Raw genomic sequence first — 23,951 nt, 5'->3', positions numbered from 1 at the left:
GATGTGTTGCTCATATTCACTGGGGAACATGAAGACATTCAGGGGCTCTGGAGTCCATGTGAATAGGGGTGCTAATTCTTCGATTACCCAGGACTCAAGCAAGATGCCTCTGTCACCTCAAAGTCTCAAAACCAGGTTGTTCAACCTTCAAGCAGTCACTGTCTTTGTGTTCGTCCGCGACAAGAACCTAAGAATATGAGATACCAAGCATGTTTCACGGCTCCGCGACGGTCTGGGGTTCCTATTTAAGTCCGAGTTCTTTTCCTCTTTCGGCTTTTTCTTTCCTTTCTTTCCTTCTTCCAACAACCACTCTTTCCCATTTTCCACCTTCACTTCGAGGCTGGATTCTTTCTTTCCTCTTCTCTACTTTCCAACCGACCTTTCCCTCTCTTATTCACCAATCCGTCTTCTTCTCACGAGCTTCTGTATCGTGGATTTCCTCGACTTCGAGTGGTCACTGGAAAGTCCAGAAACTCTTTTCATCCTCAACTTCATACCCAAACCTCCTCTCTTCCCCGACAACCTCCGACTCATCCACCATCCTTACTACTGCGACTCTTACATACCATTCCAAGATTTCTTCTTCCCTTTCCTCCCTCAACCTCAAAACTTCAACACTTCAACAACACTCTTCTGCTTCACCAAGTCAGAGCCAATTTCGCCTCCAATCCTACAAGGAGGAGGCGACGTCTCAGGTAAAGTCTCTCCTCTTGAGCAACTCGAAACCTAGAACTTAAATCGTCTCTTTTCCTATTTCCTCTTCTTCCAACCCAAGAAATTCCCCCATCTTCCACGAACCCATTTTCCTCGGGACAAGGTCCATTTTATCGAGGAAGAGGCTTTACTCGGTGGCTTTCCTCCCCGAGTTTCTTCCTACCTCACAAAGCTCACCATCCTTCGTCGAGGAAGAGGCTACCGTTGGTTTCTTTCCTTCCCGACTTTCTTTCTACCCCGCCACTTTCTCCATCTTTCCTTCTTCCATCTCCCTGGTTCTCATTCTTCCTCACAAATTCACCATCTCTCACTCTTTCCCTCCTTCTTCAACAATTCTTGCCGCCACATTCTTACCCTCTCGTCAGACCTCGACTTTTAACCTGGACCTCTTCCAGGTTTCTCTTCTTTCCACACATCTTCGACCTCACTTCGAAGGTTTGGGAGCGACCTACTTTCTGCTCACCGACCAACTCGAGGAGGTTTCACAACCGTGGGTTCCTTCCTTTCGTTTTCCACAAGGTACTGCCTTTCTTCCCTTCTTTTCCAATCTTTCTCAATTGCCCACCTTCATCCCAAACATTTTTTTCTCACAACTTATCGACTTTTCGACTAACTCGTCCTTGAGGAGTTTTCCGAACTATCACTCAACGACGACAAGTCGAGCCGTCAGCATTGATCACAAACAGGGTACGTCTCATGCACCCTGCCCATGTTGCTTGTCTCATGGTCTAACGACATTACAGACTTCTCTGTCATCTTCAAGCACGATGGCAGACACTCTCAATCCCTCCACGGCCCAGCCGGTTCAGCCGGTTCAGCCGGGCTTCGAGATGCCTGTCATCAAGACTGAAGCCGAGAATAATGACTCTGTCCCTGCATCCATCGCTATCAAGCAAGAGGAACTCCCAACTGAGACAGACACCGTCCTCGTCAAGGATACGGACAGTGCACTCGCCAATATCGACACCAAGAAGTTCGTCTGGGATGACTGGACGGAGGATGCTCACAAGCGCGTTGCCATCAAGCAGCACGAAGTTGAAGCCGGCTTACAACATGCCTCTGAGATTCTTCAACTCCTCGGTTCCCATGGCGTTGACAAAGACCCAAAAGAGAAGTTCGGAACAGAGCTGATTCAGTGGATGGAAGAGATTGGTTCGTGTCATCCCTGGCTGATTGTTGGCCGTTCTACTGATACCCGAGAAAACAGATCAACTCCGTACGGTACACAAGTTGTTCCAGATCCTGGTCGGGGTGACCGGCAGGACTGGTGCTGGAAAAAGCACAATCTTGAACATGCTTCTGGGATATCCAGAGCTTCTTCCATCAAGCAACTCGGAAGCCTCCACTTCGTGCGCCTGCCGAGTGGCTTGGAACGATGACGACACTCCCGGTCATGAGTTCAGGGCCGAAGTCGTCTTCAGGTCGCGCGAGGACCTCATGAAAGAACTTGAAGAGCTTTTTGCCAGACTTCGCGAACGGGCTCTGGAGAGGGATGACGAAAACATTGACGATCTGATTGAAAAGATGGATCTCGCAACAGAAAGGGAGAGCATGATCCAGGAAAGTCTCAAGAAGGTCAAGGCTGTCTGGAAGCTTGCTGAAGCGGTGGTCGAAAGCATGACCGCGGAGCAGCTCCTAAACTCTAATCCTGAGGTCCTCCAACTTCTTGGAACTACCAAGGTCATTTATTCAGGCAATGCCGAGAGGTTTGCTGAGGAGGTCAAGCCCTACATGGATTCCTCTGAGCACGACCAGGGCTTTCGCTCGTGGCCTTTGATCACTGAAGTCAGGCTCTTCGTCAAGGCTCCGATCCTAAAACGTGGAGTCGTCCTGGTCGATCTCCCTGGCTTATCTGACTCCGTGGAAAGCCGCGCCGAGGTGGCCAACAAGTTCCGCCAAAGCCTCGATCTCATCATCATCGTGACCCCGGCTCGACGGGCCATCGACGAGAAGACCGGAGTACAGCTAATGAGCGAGTATCAAGCCCACGGAATGCAACTGGAGGGCAAGTTCAACAAGAGGTTTTTCTGCGTCGCCGTATCACAAGTCGACGAGATTGACTGCCCAATCTTCCTCAAGGATGCCCGTTCAAAGAAGGACCCCGAGATCTTGTCCAGGACTCAGAGGATCAGCGAACTTACTCAACTCGTTGCCGATCTCAAAAACAAGCTCAAGGAAGCTCGGAAGGAGTGGAATCGCAAAAAGAAAATCCTTCGCACCTGTGATAGACAGGTGACGAAGCTCCAGGGTGGTAGGAGATCGGTGAGAAAAGACCTAAACGGTAAGATGGCTCGTTCCCGGTATCCCTACTTTGTTCTGTCATGATACTTACTCAACCGGCGTAGAGGGGCGCAAGAAGAAGCTAGCAGAGGCAAAAGACGCCAAGACAAAGGCATCAAGAAACTGCAGCACCTCGAAGACTACTGTTGGCAAGCTTGAAACAGAACTTGCAGATGCTGAAAAGCAGCTCGCGGAGGCTCGAGGTCGACTAAAGTGGACATGCGTTTGGAAGAGAAACGACCATATTCGGACAGCAATCACCGAAGACTTTGCGCAACGCCAGAAATCGATGGTGCAAAAGATCAGCGTCGGGAAGGACGGCAAAGACTTCAACGGAAAGGACTATGACGGCTCTGTGGATGTCATCCCCGTCTCAGCCACCGCGTTTCGGGATCATCTCAATGGCGAGCCCGTTGAGGGCTTTCCCACCCAGAGGCACACGGGCATTCCACAGCTCCGGCAATGGCTGGCCGACGCTGCTCTGGAGCGCAGAGAACTGCATCTGGACACCACTCTGAAAGCCCTGTGCCGACTGTTGATGACACTCCGACAGTCGCTGATGACTAGCGCCGGCCAGGTGATTGACTTTCCGAGAGATAATGTCGAGGCTCAGATCTCGGAAGCGACGCAGAACTTCTTGAAGGTAAGCGTGCCTTCTCTTCTATGCTTTGCTTTTATTACTGACTGCGTTTGAACTTTAGACGTTGGAGAAAGAGCTCCAGACAGCAGCTGAGGCTATCCAAACTCTTGACCCGTTCAAGGATATCAGGAGCGGCGAGGCTGCCAGCGTGAAGGCGGCATGCATTGCCGCAGTCCGATGGGCCTACATGTTCCCTGGGAACAAGGCGTCCAGGGTTATGATGCATTGGGCGACTTTTGACGCCATCCTGAGAAAGATTGGCGGCCCACACCGCAGTAAGAGCAAAAACGGAGAAGACGACATTGAGTACGACTTTCCGGCATCCATGTAAGTTGGGGAGATAACCTACAGTCTGGCCCAAGAAGATACACTAACATTTTACTAATAGGGCGAGCCAACTTCTGGAAGGCTGCTTGCGCGAGTGGATCAAGACCTTCGAACTGAAGATCCCTAATACTTTGGATCCCATCAAGGCCCATATTAAACAGATATGGGATACATACATCAAAGACCTGAAGGCGCGGCTGGGTGGCGTAGTCTCTGATATCTTGCCACACCTCGAAAACAATCTCCACCTCCTCTTTGCTGTCAAGGACGAAATCGAGCTCAAGATCAAGGCCGTCCTTCAGAGTCTCTCCGATTCCGCAGCTCAGATCCATCCCGAGTTTCTGGCCTCTCTCCGCCATGACTTGGCCCCAATGTTCCTGGGAGCCCTCGAGATCAACGGTACAAAACCCCGTCAAGGCGGACCTATCCCTATTACCCTTCGCATCAGGCCACTAACTTAAAGCCACTGATAGGAGACAAACAGTACGAAAGGCGCCGAGCCTTTCTCGTTGAGGAGGTCAAAAAGAACAGCCAGGGTTTTCTCGCCGCTGGCTGCGAAAAGATGAAGGCCAAATACACGGAGAATATCAACAAGCTGCCTCGCAAGTTCCGCGAAATTGCCCAGTTTGCCGCCTCAAAAATCACGACCCATCTTATGCTGCTCCTGGACCAATTGCAGGGCGTCAGCGCCGAGGCCTGGGCCATCAAGGACATGACGCAGCAATTGGAAACCCTCCTGAAACAGGCGGTGATCAACTGGGGAACGGAATGGATGTTCCCTAACATCGAGCCGGAGGAAATGGTTCGGAAGGACGACAGCGTACCCAAGGAGTACGGTGGCACTGAGGCACCCCTGCCGGTGAAGAGGAGGGGAAATACAGAGCCTAGAGCCAAAGCCCCGGCGAAAGGACGGGGCAAGGCCCCAGCGGCTGCTAAGACGACTGCAAAGCAAACCGCAGCGGCTGTCGGCAAGAAGACCGTCAGGCAGGCCGCAAAGGCAGCCCCTAAGGCAGCTGCTAAACCAGCTCCTAAGAGCAAGGGCAAAGGCAAGGCGAAGGCGAAGTCGAAGGAGTTTGTCGAGTCCGAGAGCGAGGACGAGTCTGTGGCTGATGAGCCTATGGTTGACGAGCCGATGGCCGACGAGCCCGTGGCTGATGAGGACTCGGATGATTCCACCGAAGAGGATTCGGGTTCGGATTCGGGATCGGAGACGGAGTTTGTCGAAGGAGAGAGTGACGATGACGACGACGCGATGGATGTGGACGACTAAGTTCTTACCCACAAGACCGGCTGCTCGGCTCTTAGCGGCATCTACATCATTGCTCGACATGGAACAGTTGGGGGACGAAGGAACAGATGGATGAGATGGGGTGGTTCAGAGAAAAGGGCTTTGCTTGGAGGCTTGCTTCATCCAAACACCGAATCACTGCATTCACAGTATGAGTGTTTCATGGGGATTTGAGGGGTTCACCAGACCAGCCGCGATGGGTTTCTTCGCATTGCTCTTCTGGAGTTTGGCTGCTCTCGGTTGGGAACCTCGCCCCTGATGGATGGGCATTTATGGTTGGGACATGGATTCGAATGGGAATCGGCTTGCATTGAAATTCGGGGCACATACCTTCGGAACACGGACACATTCCTCGGGATATTTGCAGATCATGAAATTTCGAACAGCAAGGGACAAAGCGCAACGAAGGTTTCGAGCTATACTTTGCTATGTATATTAGACACGCGGTCCCTTACAATATGACTCGATGGTTTCCGAGCATCAAAAAGGCCTTGCGGGCAAAGACTGGGAGTTGAAGTCGAGTTTGCAAAAACACTATCCACCACCTCACCTCCATTGACATACACATTGTATACTATTAGGCTAGCTTCCCACCCCCTCCTCCTCAATCCTCTCCCTCAACCACTCCGCCACCACACCCTCCGCCACCTCATTCAACCCCTTCCACTCCCCGTCATCCCCATTCTCCTCCTCCCGAACCACCTCAAAAGTCTGCACCCTCCTCTCCATCTCCTCCTGCCTCATCGTCTTCTCCTCATCCTTCTCCTCTTCCGCGAGCTGCTCCACCGGCGATGAGTGCGCACTCAGCACATCCGCAGGAGTCTCCTCGCCGCGCCAGGCCCGAATCCTCGCCTCCCTCCTTCTCCGCCGGAACTCTTCTTCCCACCGAAGCCCGCGATCAGGGTCCCACGGCGGCGACCGGCGCAGCTCGTGCATGTCGAGGCTGCGCAGCAGGAGGGAGGCGAGGGAGAGGGATTGGTGGGAGAAGGAGTTTTTCGGGTATCGGCCGGACCTGTCTTCGGGGTTGATGTCGTCCTCGATAATAACAGACCCGTTATCTAGAGAGCGCGGCCATGGCAGAGACTCATCATCATCATCATCAGCCCTGACACCCCTGGGCCGGTCGTGCAAGAACAAACACGCCGGAATCCTCAGATCCGACTGCCGCGGGGGAAACACGAGATATCCCATCCTCGGCGGCCTTGCCAGTTTCGCCAGCACAGTCAACTGCGCGAGAATCTGCGCGGCCGACTCTTCCGACTGGTCCTCGAACACAGACCCCGGGTCGTTCTCGACGGACTGGATCGCGTCGAGCAGGTCCTCCTCGTCCTCGATGGTGCGCTGGCTCTTCTTGGCGAGCGCGTCGATGGCTTTCGCCAGAGCGGATTTGGGCGGTAGCGCTAGGAGCGGACGGCTCTCGGCCAGCGGGGTGGTGAAGTCCTCGGGCACGTGCAGCGGGGCGGTCTGGAAGAAGAGGCAGGCCGAGGCGAAGGGGTCGAAGAGGTTGCCCGGGTTGTTGGCGAAGAGGGATGGGGCGAGGTGTTTGAGGCGGGTGAAGGCGCCGGGTTCTTCGACCAGTTGGTCGGGAGGAGGAGGGGGGAACGGGTCGTCAACGAAGAGGGAGAGTTCTTGTTTCTTTCGAGGAGGGGAGGGGGCTTTGTGGATGGGGTGGTCGGGGAGAAACTCGGTCCAGTTGTAGATGCCGTTGTAGGCGACGAGGCCGCGGACGACCATGGACCGGGCAGGGGAGGGGAGGTGGGATTCGGTCAAGGCAAGGCCGGCGGCGAGACTAGCGCCGAGGTAGGAACCGTAGACATAAGCCGGACGGGGCTTTGTCAGGTAGGTGGACCAATTGATAGACCGGGTGGTAGACTGGGTGGCAGCCTCGGTGCTGGAACCCAGGTTCTCGGCCAGCCATGAATATCCAAAGGTGATGTCGTGGACTGGCGTAGGCCAGTAGAGTGGGACATCAGGTCGGTCGGGAGCAGGAGTGGGCTGCCATCGGTAGTGGATGACAGCCACAGGAAAGTCCCGGAAGCATGATGGGACGGGGTCTGGCGAGGAGAGGGGATCGGGGCGGGAGAAGGGAGGGATGACGATGACCAAGGGTGTGGTTGAATTGAGCCTGGATATGTTATGGAGGCTGGCGAGGTCAGCAAAGGACCCAGACATGGGATGTTGTGAAACTCAACTCACCTCAGGGTAATGCTACCTGCAGATGCACATTGGACTTGGACGTGCTCGACTGAGGAAGAATGGCTGCTGAAGAACCTCGAGTGGAATCGTCGAGGACGGGCATAATGCCAGGCTCTCACACAAAAGAGCCATCTCGACATGTCCTTGAGTTGTTGGTTGACAAATTGAGATTTCACTCATCAAAGTCATTGAACAGTTTGAGAATGAGGTAAGTTGAGCATCAGCGAGAGCAAACAGAACAGAAGCCAGGAAGTATGTACTGGGGAAATCCGACCAATCATAGGCCTCAGTATTGTTAATACTACCCCACTATTCTCGATGTATGGACATGCTTGGAGCTGGTAGAGGCACTGACTCTCGATATCGCCACTGTCAAGACAAAGACAAGCCGTTACCGATGAGCATGGGAAAATAACAGAATGGTCTGGACCAGCCTGTATTTGACTGACCATCATTCGGTCAGGTCCGGGATCAATAACCAACACATGACTGTCATCATGACACAACAACAACATTGGCTGTTGTCCTTGGATGATCGTGATATGAATATGATGTGGTGACTGAATCAGAAAGAAAGCCGTTTATACACTACAAGCTAGAGCATCTCCCCTTCTGTTCATTGATATTACCCCAACATGTCTGACGCCGCGGCTGCCGACGACCCTGCCGCCTCCTCAGACTTGAGCGAGCACTGGTCCTACCAAGAACCCAGGTAATATTTATTAAACACTGTCCCTTCCCCTTCCCATCTTCTTACCTCCTCCCCCAACCCAACCATCTATTACTTACTCGATCTAACCGTCCGCCCAGCCGCTGGTGGTTCACCACCGCCGCCTTCCCTCTCCTTGCCGGCACCCTGGGGCCCGCGGCCTCCACCTTCAGCATCTGCGCCCTGGTCAAGCCATGGCGTCAACGCCTCCCTCCCGGTGGGAGCATCGACGCCGCGGTTTACATCCCCGACCCGCCCTGGCTGACCTCCGTCAACGCGACCCAGCTGGCCATTGCCATCCTCGCCAACCTGGCGCTGCTGCTCAACATGACGCGGCGGCTGAGATTCAGCATCGCGCAGCCCGTGACCATCGCGGGATGGTATGTTTCGGCGTTTGCGTTGGTCGGGTTGACGGCCACGGCCGCCTCCGGCGGGCCGTTGCTGATGCTGCTCCAGCAGGGGGACGGGGAAGCTGACGGGGAAGGGGAAGTGATTTGGTCGCAGGCCTTCTACTACGCCATCTACGCCGCCGTCTTGTATTTTCTGATCGCGACGCTCATGTCAGTGACGTACATCAGCATCCTCACCCGCCACGGACCGAAGGATTTCCAACTCACCGCCAGCCAGCGAACCCTCATGCTCCAAACCATCATGTTCCTGCTCTACCTCCTCCTCGGCGCCTTAGTCTTCACCGCCATCGAAGGCTGGAGCTACCTCGACGGCTTCTACTGGGCGGCTGTGACCCTTTTCACCGTCGGGTTCGGCGATCTGTACCCCACCACCCCGCTCGCCCGGGGCCTGCTGGTCCCGTTCGCGCTCATCGGAATCGTCAGCCTGGGCCTCGTCATCGGCTCGATCCGCAGCCTGGTCATCGACCGCGGCAAAGCGCGGTTGGCAACGCGGCTGCTGGAGAAGAAGCGAAAGCGCGCGCTGAAGAGATTGGTACGACAAACCGGACGGGAACAGGTGCTGGAGCCGGAACCGGATGATGCGCCGCAGCGGACCGGGCTGACCGAGCTGAAGAGGCGGGAGAGGGAGTTTGCGCTGATGCGCGAGATCCAGGAGGCGTCGGCTCGGCGGCGAAGATGGGGCAGCATGCTCCTGTGGACGGGGAGCTGGTTGGTCTTGTGGCTGGTTGGCGGGAAGGTGTTCCAGGTGTGCGAGGCGCCGTATCAGGAGTGGGATTATCTCGAGGGGTTTTATTTTGCGTTCATCAGCCTGACGACGATTGGGTATGGAGACTCAACGCCGATATCCAACGCGGGCAAGTCGTTTTGGGTGTTTTGGGCGCTGATGGCCCTGCCAACCATGACGATATTCATCTCGGACGCGAGCGAGACGGTCGTGAAGCTCGTGCGCGACGGGACCGACTGGGTGGCGAGGCTGACGATTCTTCCCGGGGAGGATAGCTTCAGAAAGGACCTGAGAAAGGTGTTTAACTTTATATCGCTGGGATTCATCTCGGATCGCGGAGGGAAACCTGCTTCCGACCCAACGGTCAGCATCGCCATTAGCCCTCGAGGATTTGGTCATGACGAGCATGCTCCTTCGGTGCTCCACCACGCCGCGACGGACCCAGAAGCTGCCCATTTTCACAACCCCTCACCATCATCATCATCCTCACAACGACGACCTCCCAAACTCAGACCCCTGCAAGAACAAGAAGCCTCTCAAGCACCCAACACGACCTTTGCCCAACAACCACCCCCTCCACCCCCAACCATGACCACAGCAACAGCAAAAGCAATAACACACTCTCCCCCTCCCCCCTCCAACCCCTCATCAAAAGCAGCCCACCTCCTCACCCTCGCCACCGAAACCCGCCGCCTCTCACACACCCTCAAGCACGACCCGTCGCGACACTACACGTTCGCCGAATGGGTCTTTTACCTCGGTCTGGCGGGCGAGGATGAGGCGGACGTTCGGGGCCATCGGAGGGTGAGCTACTTCCCCGTCTCCGTCCCGGCCCCGTGCGTCAGTCATGTCGAGGATAAGTCGGGGTTGGATGCGGGTTCGATTTCGGCTGCAACTTCGGCTTCGGCTTCGGCTTCAGATGGTGGTATATCAACGAGGAGAAGTGGCGGCGGGGTGGTGAAGAGTATGGCGGACGTGCTGGATCGTCATCATCATCATGATCAAGTTCATAACGGGGCGGCGAGCAGCGCGGCCGAGGGAAAGGGGGTGGGAACAACAAGAGGAGGAAGAGAAAAAGCAGGTCATACCCAAGACGAGGATGCCATCAACAAGACCCAATCAACAAGCGTGGAGGAGGGAGAACACTCAACTGCCCGAATCACGACAAGCAGTGACCAACACAACCCGCAGGCAAGAACTTCCTGGAGCTGGGTATCTCACAAATCCCCTCTCATGGGCACGCGGAACGAAACCGAGTGGATTCTGGAACGGTTAATGGCAAGGTTGGAAGAGGAGCTACAGGCCATGAAAGCAGAAGAGGAGCAGCAGGAGGAGGAGGAGGAGGAGGAAGAAGAAGACACAAAGCATCACGACACAAACAACACAGTGGGTGCCATCCAAAAACCACCAAGACAGGAAGCACAGAGAGATTGAATCCATACCTGAGATGCGTAGCTCGGTAGGTCATCAGTAAAAATATATTCCAAGAATCGAAACCACCACCCACTACCATTCATCAACAGCAGCGGTGGCGCATCTGTATGCGTTATGTACCAAATGTATGCATCCAAAAAAGTCTCTCTCCCCAGAATCATAGTTACCCACCCAAAATGAGGTTCATCAATCCCCAAAAAAACAGAGAATCAAAAAAAGAGTAAAAAAGCGCCCGTCGTCGAAGTTCCATGACACCGCCAACTCCGTTCCCATCTCCAAGTGTCTTTTTCCCAAGGCACCTTAGATAAGGTGCGTAGGTATCCAAGACAATCCAATCCAATCCAGGTCTATCGTACATCCCGCGCCACAGCAGGTCAATACGATTACCATTACCTCTGCACCATCACACACCGCGCTTCTCCAAGCAGTCGGTGACGCAGAGGAAGAAGAAGCAGAAGCAACCCCATCCTTCCACTCACTCACTCACTCATTCACTCACTCACTCACTCACTCACTCACTCACTCACTCACTCACGGTGATGTCCACAAATCCAACACGTGTCAATACCCCCTCTCCAGATCCCTATTCCAGCCATTCCCATCATCCTCGTCCCTCCTCCTCGTCTGCTGAGAAGGAGACGAAGACGCCGCAGGAGGTGGACTCCTCCTAATATTACTCCCCGGCAGACCAGGCTGCGGCGTCCCTGTCCTCCCCACACCGTCCTGGCCATTCCTCACCGAGCTGGCACCCACGCTCCCATTCCGCGCGTGATAAGCCTGGAATGTCCTCATGGCGCTCTGCAGGCTCGACAGCGAGCCGCCGCTTCCCTCGCGCTGATGACCCGTCTGCAAAGACTGCATGGGCTGAGTGTTGGCGCGCATCGGCGGAGCAAACTGATCATCATTACCCCGTTGCGGGTTGGGCATGAGGTCTGTAGCGCTGCGGAGCAAAGGACCGCCCGGGCGTGCTCCTGCTTGCGAAGACTGCAGAGTGTTGCTGGGGTCGTTAGTGCGGTAGGTCGGGGCGGGGCTGGCGCGGCCTGGGGTGGTGGCGGTGGTGGTGGTGGTTTGGTCGAGGGGTGGTTGAGGTTTCTGGTCGGTGTCGTCGGAGTAGGCATCCAGGACATCATCGACTTGGGTTTGTTGTGAATCATTGTTCGAATAGGGGTCGTCGCCTGGAGTTTGTTGCGAGTCATTGTTCGCATACGGATCGACGGCTTGGGTCTGGGTCTGCTGTGCCTGCGTTTGCTGGGTGTCGTTGTTCGAGTAGGGAGTCTTGGCATCGCCGCGGTCCGGTGCCCATTTGTCGGCCGTGTTTTGCTGCTGCCTGTCATCGGTTTGGGCAGCGCGGGTATCGGCTGGATACGGGGTCCTAGTGTCCTCCCGGTAAGCGGCTCCCCATGTGCTCGGATACTCCTGCTGCCCGGGCGTCTGGGATCTGAGGTCGCCAGGGAATGGCGATTGGGTGTCGGCCCTGTATGGAGGCCACTGTTGTTGACCATATTGCGCCCCGTCGTTGGGATAGGCTTGATTGGCATAGGCTGACGTTTGATTGGGATAGGCCGACGCTTGATTGGCATAAACGGACTGGTTGTCAGCCTGGAACGGCGACATGGTGTTGTTCCGGCTCGGAGCCCAGTTGCCGCCAGGGTATTGCGGCCTAGGGTTTTGGTACGGGCCCCGGCCGTCACCAGGATACGGCGACCTTGTATCTCCCCGAGAAACATCCCAAGTCCCGGCGCGGTACGGATCGTTTGGCCGGGGTTGAGCCGGTCCCCGATAATTGCCGTACTGCTGCCCTGTCAGTGTCCTGGCTGGAGCCGGCATGGCTGGAACTCCCTCGGCGGCGTAAGGTGCTGGGCTCTGAGTGTAGTTGCGAATCGACGAAGCGTTCGTGCCCATGCGTTGGAGGTTCGACCCTGGCCCGTAGGTCCTGTTGGATGCCACCGTCGGAGCGCGTGAGGGCGCATACCCCTCCCTTTCGACTGGCGAAGCAGTAACCGGATCGGACATGCCCATTGGCGCAGCGCTGGCGAGAAGCGACGAACGAGACGAATACTTGGTAGACGATGTCATCTTGGTATTGGTTCTGGTCGGCATAGATGGCTTCAACTGACTCATCTCGAAGGTACCAGCCGTGTTGGTCCGGGTCGGCTTTTCCGTGGTGAACGAGGCAAACGTATCGGCGCGATTGAGGGAAGGCATCGAGGGCAAGTCGTCGTCTTTGAGGACGGGGATCGACGGCTTCATGGTGAGCGGCCTATCATCTCCCAGCTTCTGAGCGGCCTTGAGCTCCGCCTTCTTCCGTTTCCGTTCCTCCTCGGCCATGGCCTTGTTGATCTTGTCGGCGACGATCTGCTTGAGCCGCTTGTTGACCTTGCGCTCGCAAAAGCCAGTGAGACCGCCATCTTCGCGCGGAATGTAGCCCCATAGGAAGAAGACGAAGCAAAGAGCGGCCAGGAGCAGCGACAGAAGCGAGAAGAACCAGATGATGAAGGTGAAGATCATGCCGGAAAGGACGACGGCCTGGCGGGGTTCTTCGGTAGCCAGGGCCTGAATCTTCTCGAGGAAGTCGGCGAGGGATGACTCGAAATTGGACCCATTAATCTCAAGCTTCGCCCTGTAAACAGAGTAAAGAGTGAGACCGTTGACAACCTGGCGAGGGCCCGTAAGGAGCAGGGTGCGGATCCAGGCTACGAAAGTCAGCATGGCATAATCAAATCCCACAAGCAGGTGACCTACATTGGAAGCTGAAAAAGGTGAAAAGAGCAATGTACTCAGCTCCCTTTTTACTCTTGGTCAGCTCGGCGAAAACGAGGAAACGCTTCCAACCCTTCCCGCTCCCCAACCGAATACTCTCGAGACGCGCAGCCAAGCTGTCGAGGAAGCATTCGGCGACGCTGCCGCGGCGCATGATAGCGATGGCGCGGAAGAACTCGTACGCCAGGTTGGCACAGGAGAGCAGGATACAGATGGTGAAGATCCATTTCGAAATGTCGAAGGGGATCAGCTGAGTCGGCTCGATCTGGGACGACCACTTGTTGAAGGCGAGAAGTTGGTAGGCTGTGAAAACGTCGACGGCGTAGACTGCGCAGGAAATGACAAGGGAAACCCATAAAAAGATGTAGGCAAAGACGGGACCGACCGAGGTCGCCTTGAAATCATTGAGACTCTGTTCATGGCGTTAGTGACGGTCTTAGTTTTGCGCTCGACATTCATGTCCCTCACAATAAAGTCCCATTTTTGCTCAGGTCTCACTTCGACATCGCGTCGGCGATGGCTGAGGAAACCCATTGTAAAGACGGCGCGAACCCGGCGCGGTCACCCGACGAAAGCGGGCGAGAAGAGACAAAAACAAAAAAAAAAAAACCAGCGGTCGACGCGAGGTGGAAAGAAGGACGTCGACACAATCAATGTGTCGACGAAAGGGGGGTATCTCAAGAGGTAAGGAGCGAATACGGCGGTCCGCCGTGGCACTCGTCGGTCCTCGCCCGCGAGAAGCGACAGTGCCTTGGGTCAACGAAGGGCGCGCCTAAGTGTAGGCAGGGCAGGATGGTGCGACAACGACAACGAGGTCGAGTCGATACCGTGAGAGGAAGGACGGAAAGGAGCGAAAGCGTCCGGAACGGGGGCGGTTTTCGTTGGAAAGGCCGGCGTTGGCCTCGACAGGGCTATCTCGCGGCAAGCATTGCGGGAGGCCGAACAAGGTTGAGGATCCTCTGAGTTCGAAAGCAATGCGATCGCCTGCGAAACAGGGAGCGCGCTGCCAGAACCCTTTGGTGGTGTTTACGGGGTGAAGGCCGGTGATGCGGTGCGGAGAGAGGCCCGAGTCGTGAGTGTCAGAAAGGAGTGGATGGCCGAGAAAGTGGTTGGGTGCTGGGTGCTGGTAGCGGTGCCAACAAGTTCTCGAAGCCGGGTTTGATCGCTCAGGGTTGATCCAGGGCGCGGTGTCAGGACGACCGAAGCGGCAATGATGCGTCGAGGGGAGCTCGGAGACGAGATGCGAGTGGTTCGAGTGCGTTGATCGTCGGGGACCAAGACAAGACGACAAGACAAAAAACAACAATTATTCCACTTGTTCTCGCAGCAACAGGCGTATTGTTCCCGGATAAACAATTCGGCGTCAAACAGCGTCAAAGGAATGGCTGGACAAGCTGTCCGAGGAGAGGCCGCCCTGGCTAGTTTGCTGTCAAGGAAATCAAGGAACGAAGGGATGTCGAGGATTGAAGGAGTCGTCCTGCGACAGCGAGTGGAGGATTAGGGGGGGAAGAAGCGACAGGGTTGTTGCTTGTGCGTGGGGACGGCAAGACGGCAGGACGCGGGCGGAGTGGTGGAGCCGTCGAGAGTGGGGCACTCGAGGCCTCCTCTGAAGGTTGGTGATTGGTCAGATGAGCGGAAGGGGGAACTTTGGTTCCGCGGTTGCAGAAGACACACAGAAAATGATTTGAATTCTGGAATTTTTACCACTCCTCTTCCTTGAAATTCTGTATGGGCTACAGAGGGCCGGCGCTCTGCCCCTGGAGTGGCCATCTGCGGTTGCGTGCCTCGGACCTGCCTTTGTTGGTTGGTGATTGGCTCCAGCGGCGGCCCCTTGCATGCCCAGATCCTGGTGCTGCCACTCTGTGAAACACCCGTCCAACCATTTCCACGACAAACCGTTGTCGAAACACGGAATCCTCCTGCCGACGAGCCCAAGCCGTGGGCGTGGCCTGAAGTGGCCTGCGAAATGACCAGGTCGACTTCAGGTAGCGTCTTGGCAGAAAAATGATGGCATTGTTGAGGTTGATGAGTTCGATGTTGACAGCATGAACCAGCAAGATGAGAGAGATCCATCCGATGTGGAGGCCAATTCAGCGAAATCCAACGGCACGGAGTTGAAGATGTCTCCGCCATCAAGCCGACCGTTGACGCCTCCACGCCGTAGCTGAAGCTTACTACGTACCAAGCAGCACCTATACATGTCTGACATGCATTATCCCGCCATTGCACGTCTCAAATATATCCGCCCCATTCCTCCGCACCTAGATAAGCCCCAACACCTCGGGCTATTTCTTCGTTACACACAGCCAACATTCCGTTGGTCTGCATCGGATGGAGCGCTGATGTATGTAGATCAGCCGCGAGGCGCGCGCCTCACAGGTGCATATGCCTGTACACTACAACCACCAAACATAGGCCCAATATCAAACTCGCCAGATGACGTCTGACATGTTGGGAGTCGCACCGCAGTCTCACTTGCTATCTTATGTACTCTGGTAATTATACTTTATCCGGCACACCCAAGCTCAAGCGCTGCATCCATCCTGCCAGGCTTGTTCTGGGTCGACGAGGAGAATATTGTAACTATTAACTCGGTGCCGAGATACTGGTGCTGAACGAGTCCTATGATAAACATCTAACTAAACACATACACAGAGATCACGTACAGACTCAATTAATGATAGGTAGATAGGTCAGGTAGGTAGGTAAACCTCAGCCCATATCAACCATCCAAAGGAAAAACACAAACATGCCCCAGCTCACCATCTAGCCAACCAGCCCATCATATCATCATCAAAATTCATGCACAAGAAGTAACATGTCGGAAAGGAACACACAGTACTGGGAACCAACCCAAACCCAAACCTACTCGCTCACTCGCTTGTTTGCCTGCTCTCTAACATGCGGCACAACCACTCCCAACTCCCTGCTTGATAATATGCGTATGTATACTCAACCAACACATCTGCCGCCCAGTCCCAATCACCAACCCCCAAATCATCATCATCATCATCATCATTACCCCAACACACCCGCCAACAAACAGACCAAGATCGGTATCTCTCGAGACCAGAGAAGAAAAGAAAAAAAAGACCATCAAGTCCCCCTCCTCCGATAAAACACCATAAACGCCTCGCTATTCCCCCGTCCATACACCTCCTCCGCCACGTCCCCGCTCCCTCCGCTTCCCATCTTGACCCGCGTCACCACGCTATCATTACACTTCCACCAATCTGCCGGATCCGCCCCGGGGGCGTCGTCCTGCACATAGGCAATGTAATGCCCGCCGTTGATCCCCTGGCCGGCATGCACCGTGACGGCGTAGCAGTCATAGATGAAGGGGGCCGTAAAATGGTGGTCTGTGATCGGCAGAGGTTCTTTGGCCGGGGGAATCGGGGCTTTGGGTGGTTTCGGGGGCACGGTTGGTGCGCCGTGGCCGTGGCTGTTGCTGTTGGTGAGAGCGGCGTAGGGGTTGTCTGTGGATTGTAATGGTGGTAGTGGCGGTGGTGATTGGGACGGCTGCTGCGGTGCTGGCGCCGGTGCCGGGTCGGATTCAGCAGCGGCAAAGAAGCGGGTCAAGTCAAGGTCGCGGATCGGGAAGCGGACGCGGGCGTGTATCTTTCCCGACCGAGGCGACGAAAATAAGCTGCCGCCGCCGTTGTTGTGGAAGCGGTTGAAGCAAAACGCCAACCTATCTGGAAGGCGGGCAAACTTGGCCATGCGCGTGCGGCCTCGCTGTTTGCACGTCTCGCAAATCAAATCAGGGAAAACTTCCTCCTTTTGATGGTTCTCGAGAAGTCGATACATGTCCACGACGTCGCCCATGCCGGCCAGGTTGAGGATCCAGACGTCGCATGGCTGGAAGAGATGCGTTACTTGTCGACACTCAGGATTTTGACACCGCGACACGAACGCCTCCAGGCCGCGGAAGTACTTGTCGACAATGGAGGCGCTGGCTTCCGAGTAGTTGCGCCAGTAGTCCATGGCGTTGTGGATGATGGTGCCGGTTTTGGGCGTGTACTCCTTCTCCTTGGGCGGCTTCCTGTTGCGCCGGGTGTTGGTCTCATCGTGAATCACGTCCATGATGAACGAGTAAAACTCCTGGGCGTCCTGTTGGCATGGGCCGCCGAAGATGTCGTTGGGGGACTTGTTTGGCCGGCAATCGATCGCTTTGCCATGGATGTAATGCGTGTAGTCCTGCAACTTGGTTAGGAACGGAACAAACTCCAAGGGCGATACGAGTGGCATACCATAAAGGACTTGGCAGTAATGGCTTCCAGAGAACCTTGGTTGAGCCAATTAAACAAGTTCTCCAGAAACCGAGTCAAGAGCTGGGGGTTCTCCATCTTTTCGTCCGGCTTCTGGGGCACTTTGTACACCTCCCTCCACGCGCCAGACCGAACCTCGCGCGAGAAGCCTGGTGCTGCAAACATGGCCTGGAGGGAGCTGTTCGCAAAACACCACACCCCAGGGTTCGTAAGGCCGGTTCGATACCGACGTGTCGGCTCGCCGCCGAACTGAGCACCAGCTCGTTTGGCCACAACGGCGCTGTCGTCACTCTCGGCGAGGCCGCTGTAGCTCCTACGCGGTACGGCCGGTGGTGGAGGCGCTGGCGGAGGAGGAAGCGAAGTATAAAGGCTCTCTTCGCTCAGCACGCGCTGGTGGAACGAGTTTTGCGGCCGGCTCCTGGGGGCGTTGACAGGCGATGTCATAGACTCCCGGGTGTTGGAGATGGGAGGGAATCGGCGGAGGAATTCGTCCGTGGACCGAACTGGCTCGATGGACTTAGCGTCGGCAAGGGTCTCTTCCCAGCGTTTTGCCTCTGCCGGATCCTGGATGGGTTTCATGACATATTTCTGACGCGGGTTCTTAATGAAAGCCTGAGCGATTGGCGGGGCCGCGTGCTTTTGCCTGGGGCTCGTCGAGGAGGACTGAAGACTCGACGGCCCCATAACTCTTGTCCATGCATCCAGGCCGCCTCGGAGCAACTTGGGCTGGCATTTTCGAACACCCGGCCCTGGGAAGTCGTAATCGCTCAGGGCGTAGAACAAGCCAGACACCGCCTTGGCTTCCATGTCGTGTGGTTTGTCCGTGATGCGGTCCGAGGACTGGTCGTAGAAAACCACCAGATCAAAGGCGTGGCGTTTCTCAAAGAGAACCTGCTCTGCCGACGGGGCAAGCACCATGGCTTCGGCAAGCTCGTTGGCCGAGATGTTGGGACGCGATAGCACCTCAGGCTCCACGCAAATAGTGGCTTGAGACATGATGTGGCCGTCGTCAAACTCTTCTCGGCTGCGTATGTCGATGAGCAGGATGGAGAAATCTCGGGCGCCCACCTTCATTAGCCGGATCAAGTCGTCGACGGATATCGTGTCGCCCTCGGGGATGGGTGGTTTGGGGCGTTTCGCCGCGACGGTAGTAGGCGTGGGGTTTTGAGCCGGAATCGACTGGTAGCTCGGTGGTTGGACGGTCCTACCGCCGTTCAGCGACGCCGTCGAGCTCGTCCTACTGAACATGGAACGGGGTGTGCTGGATGGGAGAGCGGCTGCCTCGCTGGATATGGATCCTCGAGGGGGGTTGTAAATGGCGGCGGGCATCCTGGGCATCTGGGTCCCGGGAATCGGAGTGCTTAAAGCCGTAGTTGACGGAGATGGGTTCGGTAGGAGATCGGATAGCAGGTCCGGTATGGGTTTGGACGCTGACTGTTGTTGTTGCTGCTGTTGCGTGGTGGTTCGTAGCCTCGAGAAGCGCGCCAGAAGGTCGTTCGCGTCGGCGTTGGACACCAGAGACTTGCCCTGGAGGTTGGCAGGCTTGGGATGGACAGCAGGCTTGCCCCCGAGCGAGTGCGAGTGCTTGTGACCTGGCACGCCGTTCTCGCCCTTTTTGGTGCCGTTCGGATTGGAGCCCAATGGTGGTTTCGCTGGTCCCTTTTCCGCGGACTTTGGCTTGACGCCAGTCCTCGCGTTGTCGGCTTTGATCTGCTCCTTGATAGCCTCGAACTCGGGGTGCATGTCCCTCAGGCGGCGGAGGAGGAGGTTGTAGCGCTGGGCAAGGGACTTGGTGTCTCGCTGCAACGAGACCCAGCCCTTGTTCTTGGGGATGATGTCGAGGACAATCTCGCTCCCTTTCAGGTATTCGGCCAGGGCATGGTCAGGGCGGCCAAAGGACCGGGACGACTCGGCCTGTCTGAGGGCGGCCTCTGCCTTAATGACGGCGGTTTCTATGGGGGTATACATGTCGATATCGACGGTGACGGATGTGATGTCGTCGATGTGGGGCAGGATGCGTTTCCCGGGACCGGAACTCGAAGGCCGACCTCCGGAACCTGCACCCCCGGAGGTGTCGGCCATAGTCGCGGGTCCCGGCATTGCGGGGGAGAGGCAAGGAGATGGCTCGTAGAGGAGATGGGATGGGAGGGTCACGTCATTGTTTGGGGTGGACGAATAGTCGGTGGTATAGTGCTATTCGAGGGTCAGGCGTTGGATGAGTCGTGACGAACGGGAATTTGCTGGGAGCCGCTGGGGGGAAGATGAGATGAGACTTTGTCTGGGAGCCTCGGACGACAAGACAAGCAAGTGGGAGTTGAGGAGGAGTGGCGCTGGCGACCTTGGATCAAGTTGGAGGAGATGTGCGAGTGGATGAGGTGGATGGCCAGAATGGGGAAGCTAAGCAGTGCCGAGGGAGGAACGGTCAAAACCTTCAAGTCGTCGTTTGCGAGTTCGTGATGGCGATGCGGGTGTTCATGGCCATGGCCAGGATGACATGGATGACATCCAGGCCGCCGAGCATGTGGGGTGTGCCGGGTTTGGTTTGGCTTGCCGCAGCGACCTGCAGTGGCGACCAGCGTCCCAGCCTGCCGTACGTATCGTACGCCGTTACATTCCCACGTGCTCCTGTTGATGAAAGAGCATATTTGATAGAGAGAACCCATGCATCAGCCATTGCGCGGAGAATTGTGAGAGCTCATCCATTTGATATATCATAACTCTTAATGCTCTTCTAATTTTCTTGAGACATTTATGCAACTGGTGTGGTGGTGCAAAGACCATCTGTCCCCGGCCCTGGATTACCTCATCCGCCGTCCAATACGTCACAATACGTCCATTACATCAACCCGCTGATGCGCGGGGCTGATTTGGGTGCCCGCGGTGCCCGTGCTGGGCGGTCGGAGCTGCCGTCCAAGCCTCAGCCAAGCCAGCGCCATTGGTGTTAGGCGGTCCATCATACGTAACCACTGGCGAGGCAGCTGCATCATCTCGACATCACTCATCCTCCAACCATCCCGGACCGTCCATCTCCAGCCGCGGACAACCATCTGGATACCTCGTCTTCCATCCACATCTCCGTTGACGGTCCAAATCCCGACTTGCATACACGGACTGCGTTAGATATTGGCCGACACTCCCTACAGGCGAACTAGGTATCCGAGTTAGCTATCGTTGTCGCTTTCCACCCACCCTCGCATTGCGCTATCCAGCCTCCCGACAGCCCCGCCGCCGAACTTCTCTCTGCGACATCAACTCTCTACATTCTTCTCTACAGCACCCGTAGCCATGGCATTCGGGTGGTGGGGTTCCGGAGCCAATGCGGCTCTGGATCAGCAGATCGAGAAGGCCACCAGCAGCAGCTTGTATGCCCTCCCAATATCCTCATATTCTTCCCCAGCCTCGTCGGCGCCCTGGACTAACCGCCATGCGCCCCTCCACAGGGAAGATATCTCTCTCAATCTCGAGATCTCAGATGTCATCCGCTCCAAGAAGGTCCCCCCAAAGGAGGCCATGCGCTCCTTGAAGAAGCGCATCAACCATACCAACCCCAACACTCAGCTGAGCGCCCTCAATGTAAGCCGCGTCTGTCGCCGTCCCCGGTCAAACACCTGCTGACCTTCCAGCTCACCGATACCTGCGTCAAAAATGGCGGCAACCACTTCCTCGTCGAGATCGCCTCCAGAGAGTTCATGGAAACCCTTGTGTCCCTCCTCAAGGCCCCGCCGCCCAACGCCATCAACGCCGAAGTGCGCGACAAGATCCTCGAGCTCATCCAGTCCTGGGCCACCGCCGCCGAAGGCCGTTACGAACTAGGGTACATTGTTCAGGTATACCAGACGCTACAGAGGGAAGGTTTCAAGTTTCCTCCTCGCGTCACCGTCGCCAGCAGCATGCTCGATAGCAGTGCGGTATGTCGTGCCTTTGCTCGTCATTCCCTAGACCAAGCCCAGCCGCTGACGCTAGCCAGCCCCCTGAATGGGTCGACTCCGACGTCTGCATGCGCTGCCGGACCGCGTTCACAACCTTCAACAGGAAACACCATTGCCGCAACTGCGGAAACTGCTTCGACCAACAGTGCTCGAGCAAGTCCCTCCCATTGCCCCACCTCGGCCTCTTCCAGCCCGAGCGTGTCTGTGATGGGTGTTATCAAAAGCTCACCGAGAAGCGCTCCGGCGGTGGAGGCAGTGGAGGTAGTGGAGGCCACGACCGCGCTCATAGCCAGTCATCTCAGTCCAACAAGCCGCGCTCCTCGATGCAGCCGCGCCCTGCTCGGACTGTGGATGATCCATTCGACGAGGACCTGAAGAAGGCCCTGGCCATGAGTCTCGAGGATGTCAAGAACAATTCCCGCCAGTACGCCGCGCCGGCCGCCAGCAAACCTGCGCAGACCACCACTGCGACGACCAACGGGAACAGCGCCGCCAACATCGCCGAGGAAGAAGACGAAGATCTCAAGGCCGCTATCGCCGCCTCGTTGGCCGACATGGAGGAGCAAAAGAAGAAGCACGCTGCTGCGCTGAAAGAGCAGGCATCGATGCCCGCGTCATCGACTGCGCCTGTCACGCTTCCCAAGAACGAATACGAGCTTACGCCTGTCGAGGCCGAGAACATCAACCTGTTTGCGACTCTGGTCGACCGTCTTCAGACCCAACCACCAGGCACAATATTGCGCGAGCCTCAGATCCAAGAACTCTACGACAGCATCAGCGCCCTACGGCCGAAGTTGGCACGGACCTACGGAGAGACCATGAGCAAGCATGGTACGTTGGCCTATGCTGAACAACCCAAAGTGACGTGCTAACTAGCTACAGACACCTTGCTCGATCTCCACGCGAAACTGTCTACGGTTGTCCGGTATTACGACCGCATGCTGGAGGAACGGTTGTCTAAGGCGTACAGCCAACACAGCATCGGAGGCTACAACCTTCCGCCACCGAGGCAGGCAGCGCCCGCGGGTCCGTACTCGAATCTTCAGCCGAGCGCTCCGAGCATTGCCGGCCCTGCAGAGAGTTTCTACACCAACGAGCCGCCGCAGGTCGACTACATTGCTACTCCGGCGCAGCCGTACGCGCAGCCAGTGCAGCAGCCATACGCGGGCTACGACAGGAGAGCGTCGGTCCTTCCTCCGAACAGCCAGTACCCTCCAGTGCAGGTGCCCCAGCACACGGGCGCCTATGCTCCTCCAACCCCTGCACCACAGTACGGGCAGCAGCCTGGCTATCCGTCCAGCGAACCGCCGCAGTCTGCACCAGTGCCTTCTCAGCCGTCGGCGCCGGACGCTGTGGGCACCGCCCCGACTTCCGACCCGGCTGCATCCTACTACCTCAACCCGCAGCAACAACAGCCGTCAGCGCCGCTACCACAACAGCAACCAACGTCACCACCCGATCCTGCCGTGTCGCCGTATCCCAACCTTTCACAACCCCTTCAAGGGACTTATCAGCCTTCCCTGCCACAAACTCCAGCATCGGTCCCGGCCCAGCCATCTCAGCAACAGGCCCAGGCGCAACCCACGCCGCAGCAAGCTTCCCAGCCTTACTGGGCGCACCCGGCTGCATCGCAGGTGCCGGTCCCACCCGTTTGGCAGCCGCAGCAGCAACCGCAACAACAGCAGCAGCAGCAGAACAGTAACGCCTATGCGGGCTACACGTCACCGGAGGCGTTCCCGTCGGCGCCGCAGCACGCGCCGGCAACGGCGGTGAAACAGCCGGTTGTGGAGGAGAGCTTGATTGAGCTTTGAGAGTGGGATGATTGGGAAAGGGGAGGTTTCTTGGATGGGGACCCGTAGAATTAGAGAGGGGTGAGTGTAGGAGTGTATGTGCCTAGGTACTTGTGTACAGGGAGTTTTGGGGAGGGTTCTGTGTCGTTTTGGTTCATAGGCCATAACTGGGTTAGGTTAGGTAGTCCCCTTGGTTTTTATGGAAGATGATCTTTGAGCGATGTTGAACCATGTTCCTCAGATGCTCGGTATGTCCACCACGAGGATGGTCCAGATACCTACCGGGTAGCTGAAGGAAGAAGCGCCTGACAGGCGTCAATCCGGTCAGTCACCTGCTCGACATCCCATCCCTTCCGGGGACGGGGAATATAAGTCCCGGTGCTGGCCATGCTCTCCAACCGCCCCCTCTCAATGGCCACACAAACCCGAGTGTGGTCGAGCGGTATTGAGAGGAGGCACCTAGATTCGCCAGGCACGCCCAC

At 56.4% G+C, this 23,951-nt stretch overlaps 7 protein-coding genes across 7 annotated transcripts; 3 read left to right on the top strand and 4 right to left on the bottom strand.

The window, feature by feature from the left end:
• Positions 1-1,481: 1,481 nt before the first annotated feature.
• On the top strand, positions 1,482-5,231 carry VTJ04DRAFT_10212 (uncharacterized protein; the record flags this gene model as incomplete). The annotated part of the gene is made up of 6 exons (XM_069357927.1): positions 1,482-1,866; positions 1,922-2,995; positions 3,060-3,637; positions 3,696-3,961; positions 4,023-4,360; positions 4,435-5,231. The coding sequence occupies 6 exons, from the start codon at positions 1,482-1,484 to the stop codon at positions 5,229-5,231; spliced, it is 3,438 nt and encodes a 1,145-aa protein (XP_069214946.1).
• Positions 5,232-5,831: 600 nt separating this feature from the next.
• Positions 5,832-7,585, bottom strand: VTJ04DRAFT_10211 (uncharacterized protein; the record flags this gene model as incomplete). Its single annotated transcript, XM_069357926.1, has 2 exons — positions 5,832-7,392; positions 7,446-7,585. The coding sequence occupies 2 exons, from the start codon at positions 7,583-7,585 to the stop codon at positions 5,832-5,834; spliced, it is 1,701 nt and encodes a 566-aa protein (XP_069214945.1).
• Positions 7,586-8,080: 495 nt separating this feature from the next.
• VTJ04DRAFT_10210 (uncharacterized protein) lies at positions 8,081-10,722 on the top strand (the record flags this gene model as incomplete). The annotated part of the gene is made up of 2 exons (XM_069357925.1): positions 8,081-8,157; positions 8,256-10,722. The coding sequence occupies 2 exons, from the start codon at positions 8,081-8,083 to the stop codon at positions 10,720-10,722; spliced, it is 2,544 nt and encodes an 847-aa protein (XP_069214944.1).
• A 561-nt stretch (positions 10,723-11,283) lies between these two features.
• On the bottom strand, positions 11,284-14,016 carry VTJ04DRAFT_10209 (uncharacterized protein; the record flags this gene model as incomplete). The annotated part of the gene is made up of 3 exons (XM_069357923.1): positions 11,284-13,415; positions 13,465-13,894; positions 13,951-14,016. 3 exons carry the CDS (start codon positions 14,014-14,016, stop codon positions 11,284-11,286), a joined length of 2,628 nt encoding a protein of 875 aa, XP_069214943.1.
• A 2,562-nt stretch (positions 14,017-16,578) lies between these two features.
• On the bottom strand, positions 16,579-19,850 carry VTJ04DRAFT_10208 (uncharacterized protein; the record flags this gene model as incomplete). The annotated part of the gene is made up of 2 exons (XM_069357922.1): positions 16,579-17,679; positions 17,733-19,850. The coding sequence occupies 2 exons, from the start codon at positions 19,848-19,850 to the stop codon at positions 16,579-16,581; spliced, it is 3,219 nt and encodes a 1,072-aa protein (XP_069214942.1).
• A 104-nt stretch (positions 19,851-19,954) lies between these two features.
• Positions 19,955-20,424, bottom strand: VTJ04DRAFT_10207 (uncharacterized protein; the record flags this gene model as incomplete). The annotated part of the gene is made up of 2 exons (XM_069357921.1): positions 19,955-20,179; positions 20,245-20,424. The coding sequence occupies 2 exons, from the start codon at positions 20,422-20,424 to the stop codon at positions 19,955-19,957; spliced, it is 405 nt and encodes a 134-aa protein (XP_069214941.1).
• A 611-nt stretch (positions 20,425-21,035) lies between these two features.
• VTJ04DRAFT_10206 (uncharacterized protein) lies at positions 21,036-23,490 on the top strand (the record flags this gene model as incomplete). The annotated part of the gene is made up of 5 exons (XM_069357920.1): positions 21,036-21,112; positions 21,191-21,323; positions 21,374-21,658; positions 21,718-22,510; positions 22,562-23,490. 5 exons carry the CDS (start codon positions 21,036-21,038, stop codon positions 23,488-23,490), a joined length of 2,217 nt encoding a protein of 738 aa, XP_069214940.1.
• Positions 23,491-23,951: the final 461 nt, after the last annotated feature.

The sequence above is a fragment of the Mycothermus thermophilus genome, assembly GCF_041956435.1.
Source record: "Mycothermus thermophilus strain CBS 625.91 unplaced genomic scaffold VTJ04scaffold_7, whole genome shotgun sequence".
In the NCBI taxonomy this organism is placed as follows: Eukaryota; Fungi; Ascomycota; class Sordariomycetes; order Sordariales; family Chaetomiaceae; genus Mycothermus; species Mycothermus thermophilus.
The sequence above is the reverse complement of the archived record's forward strand: the minus strand, read 5'-3'. Positions and strand labels throughout refer to the sequence as shown.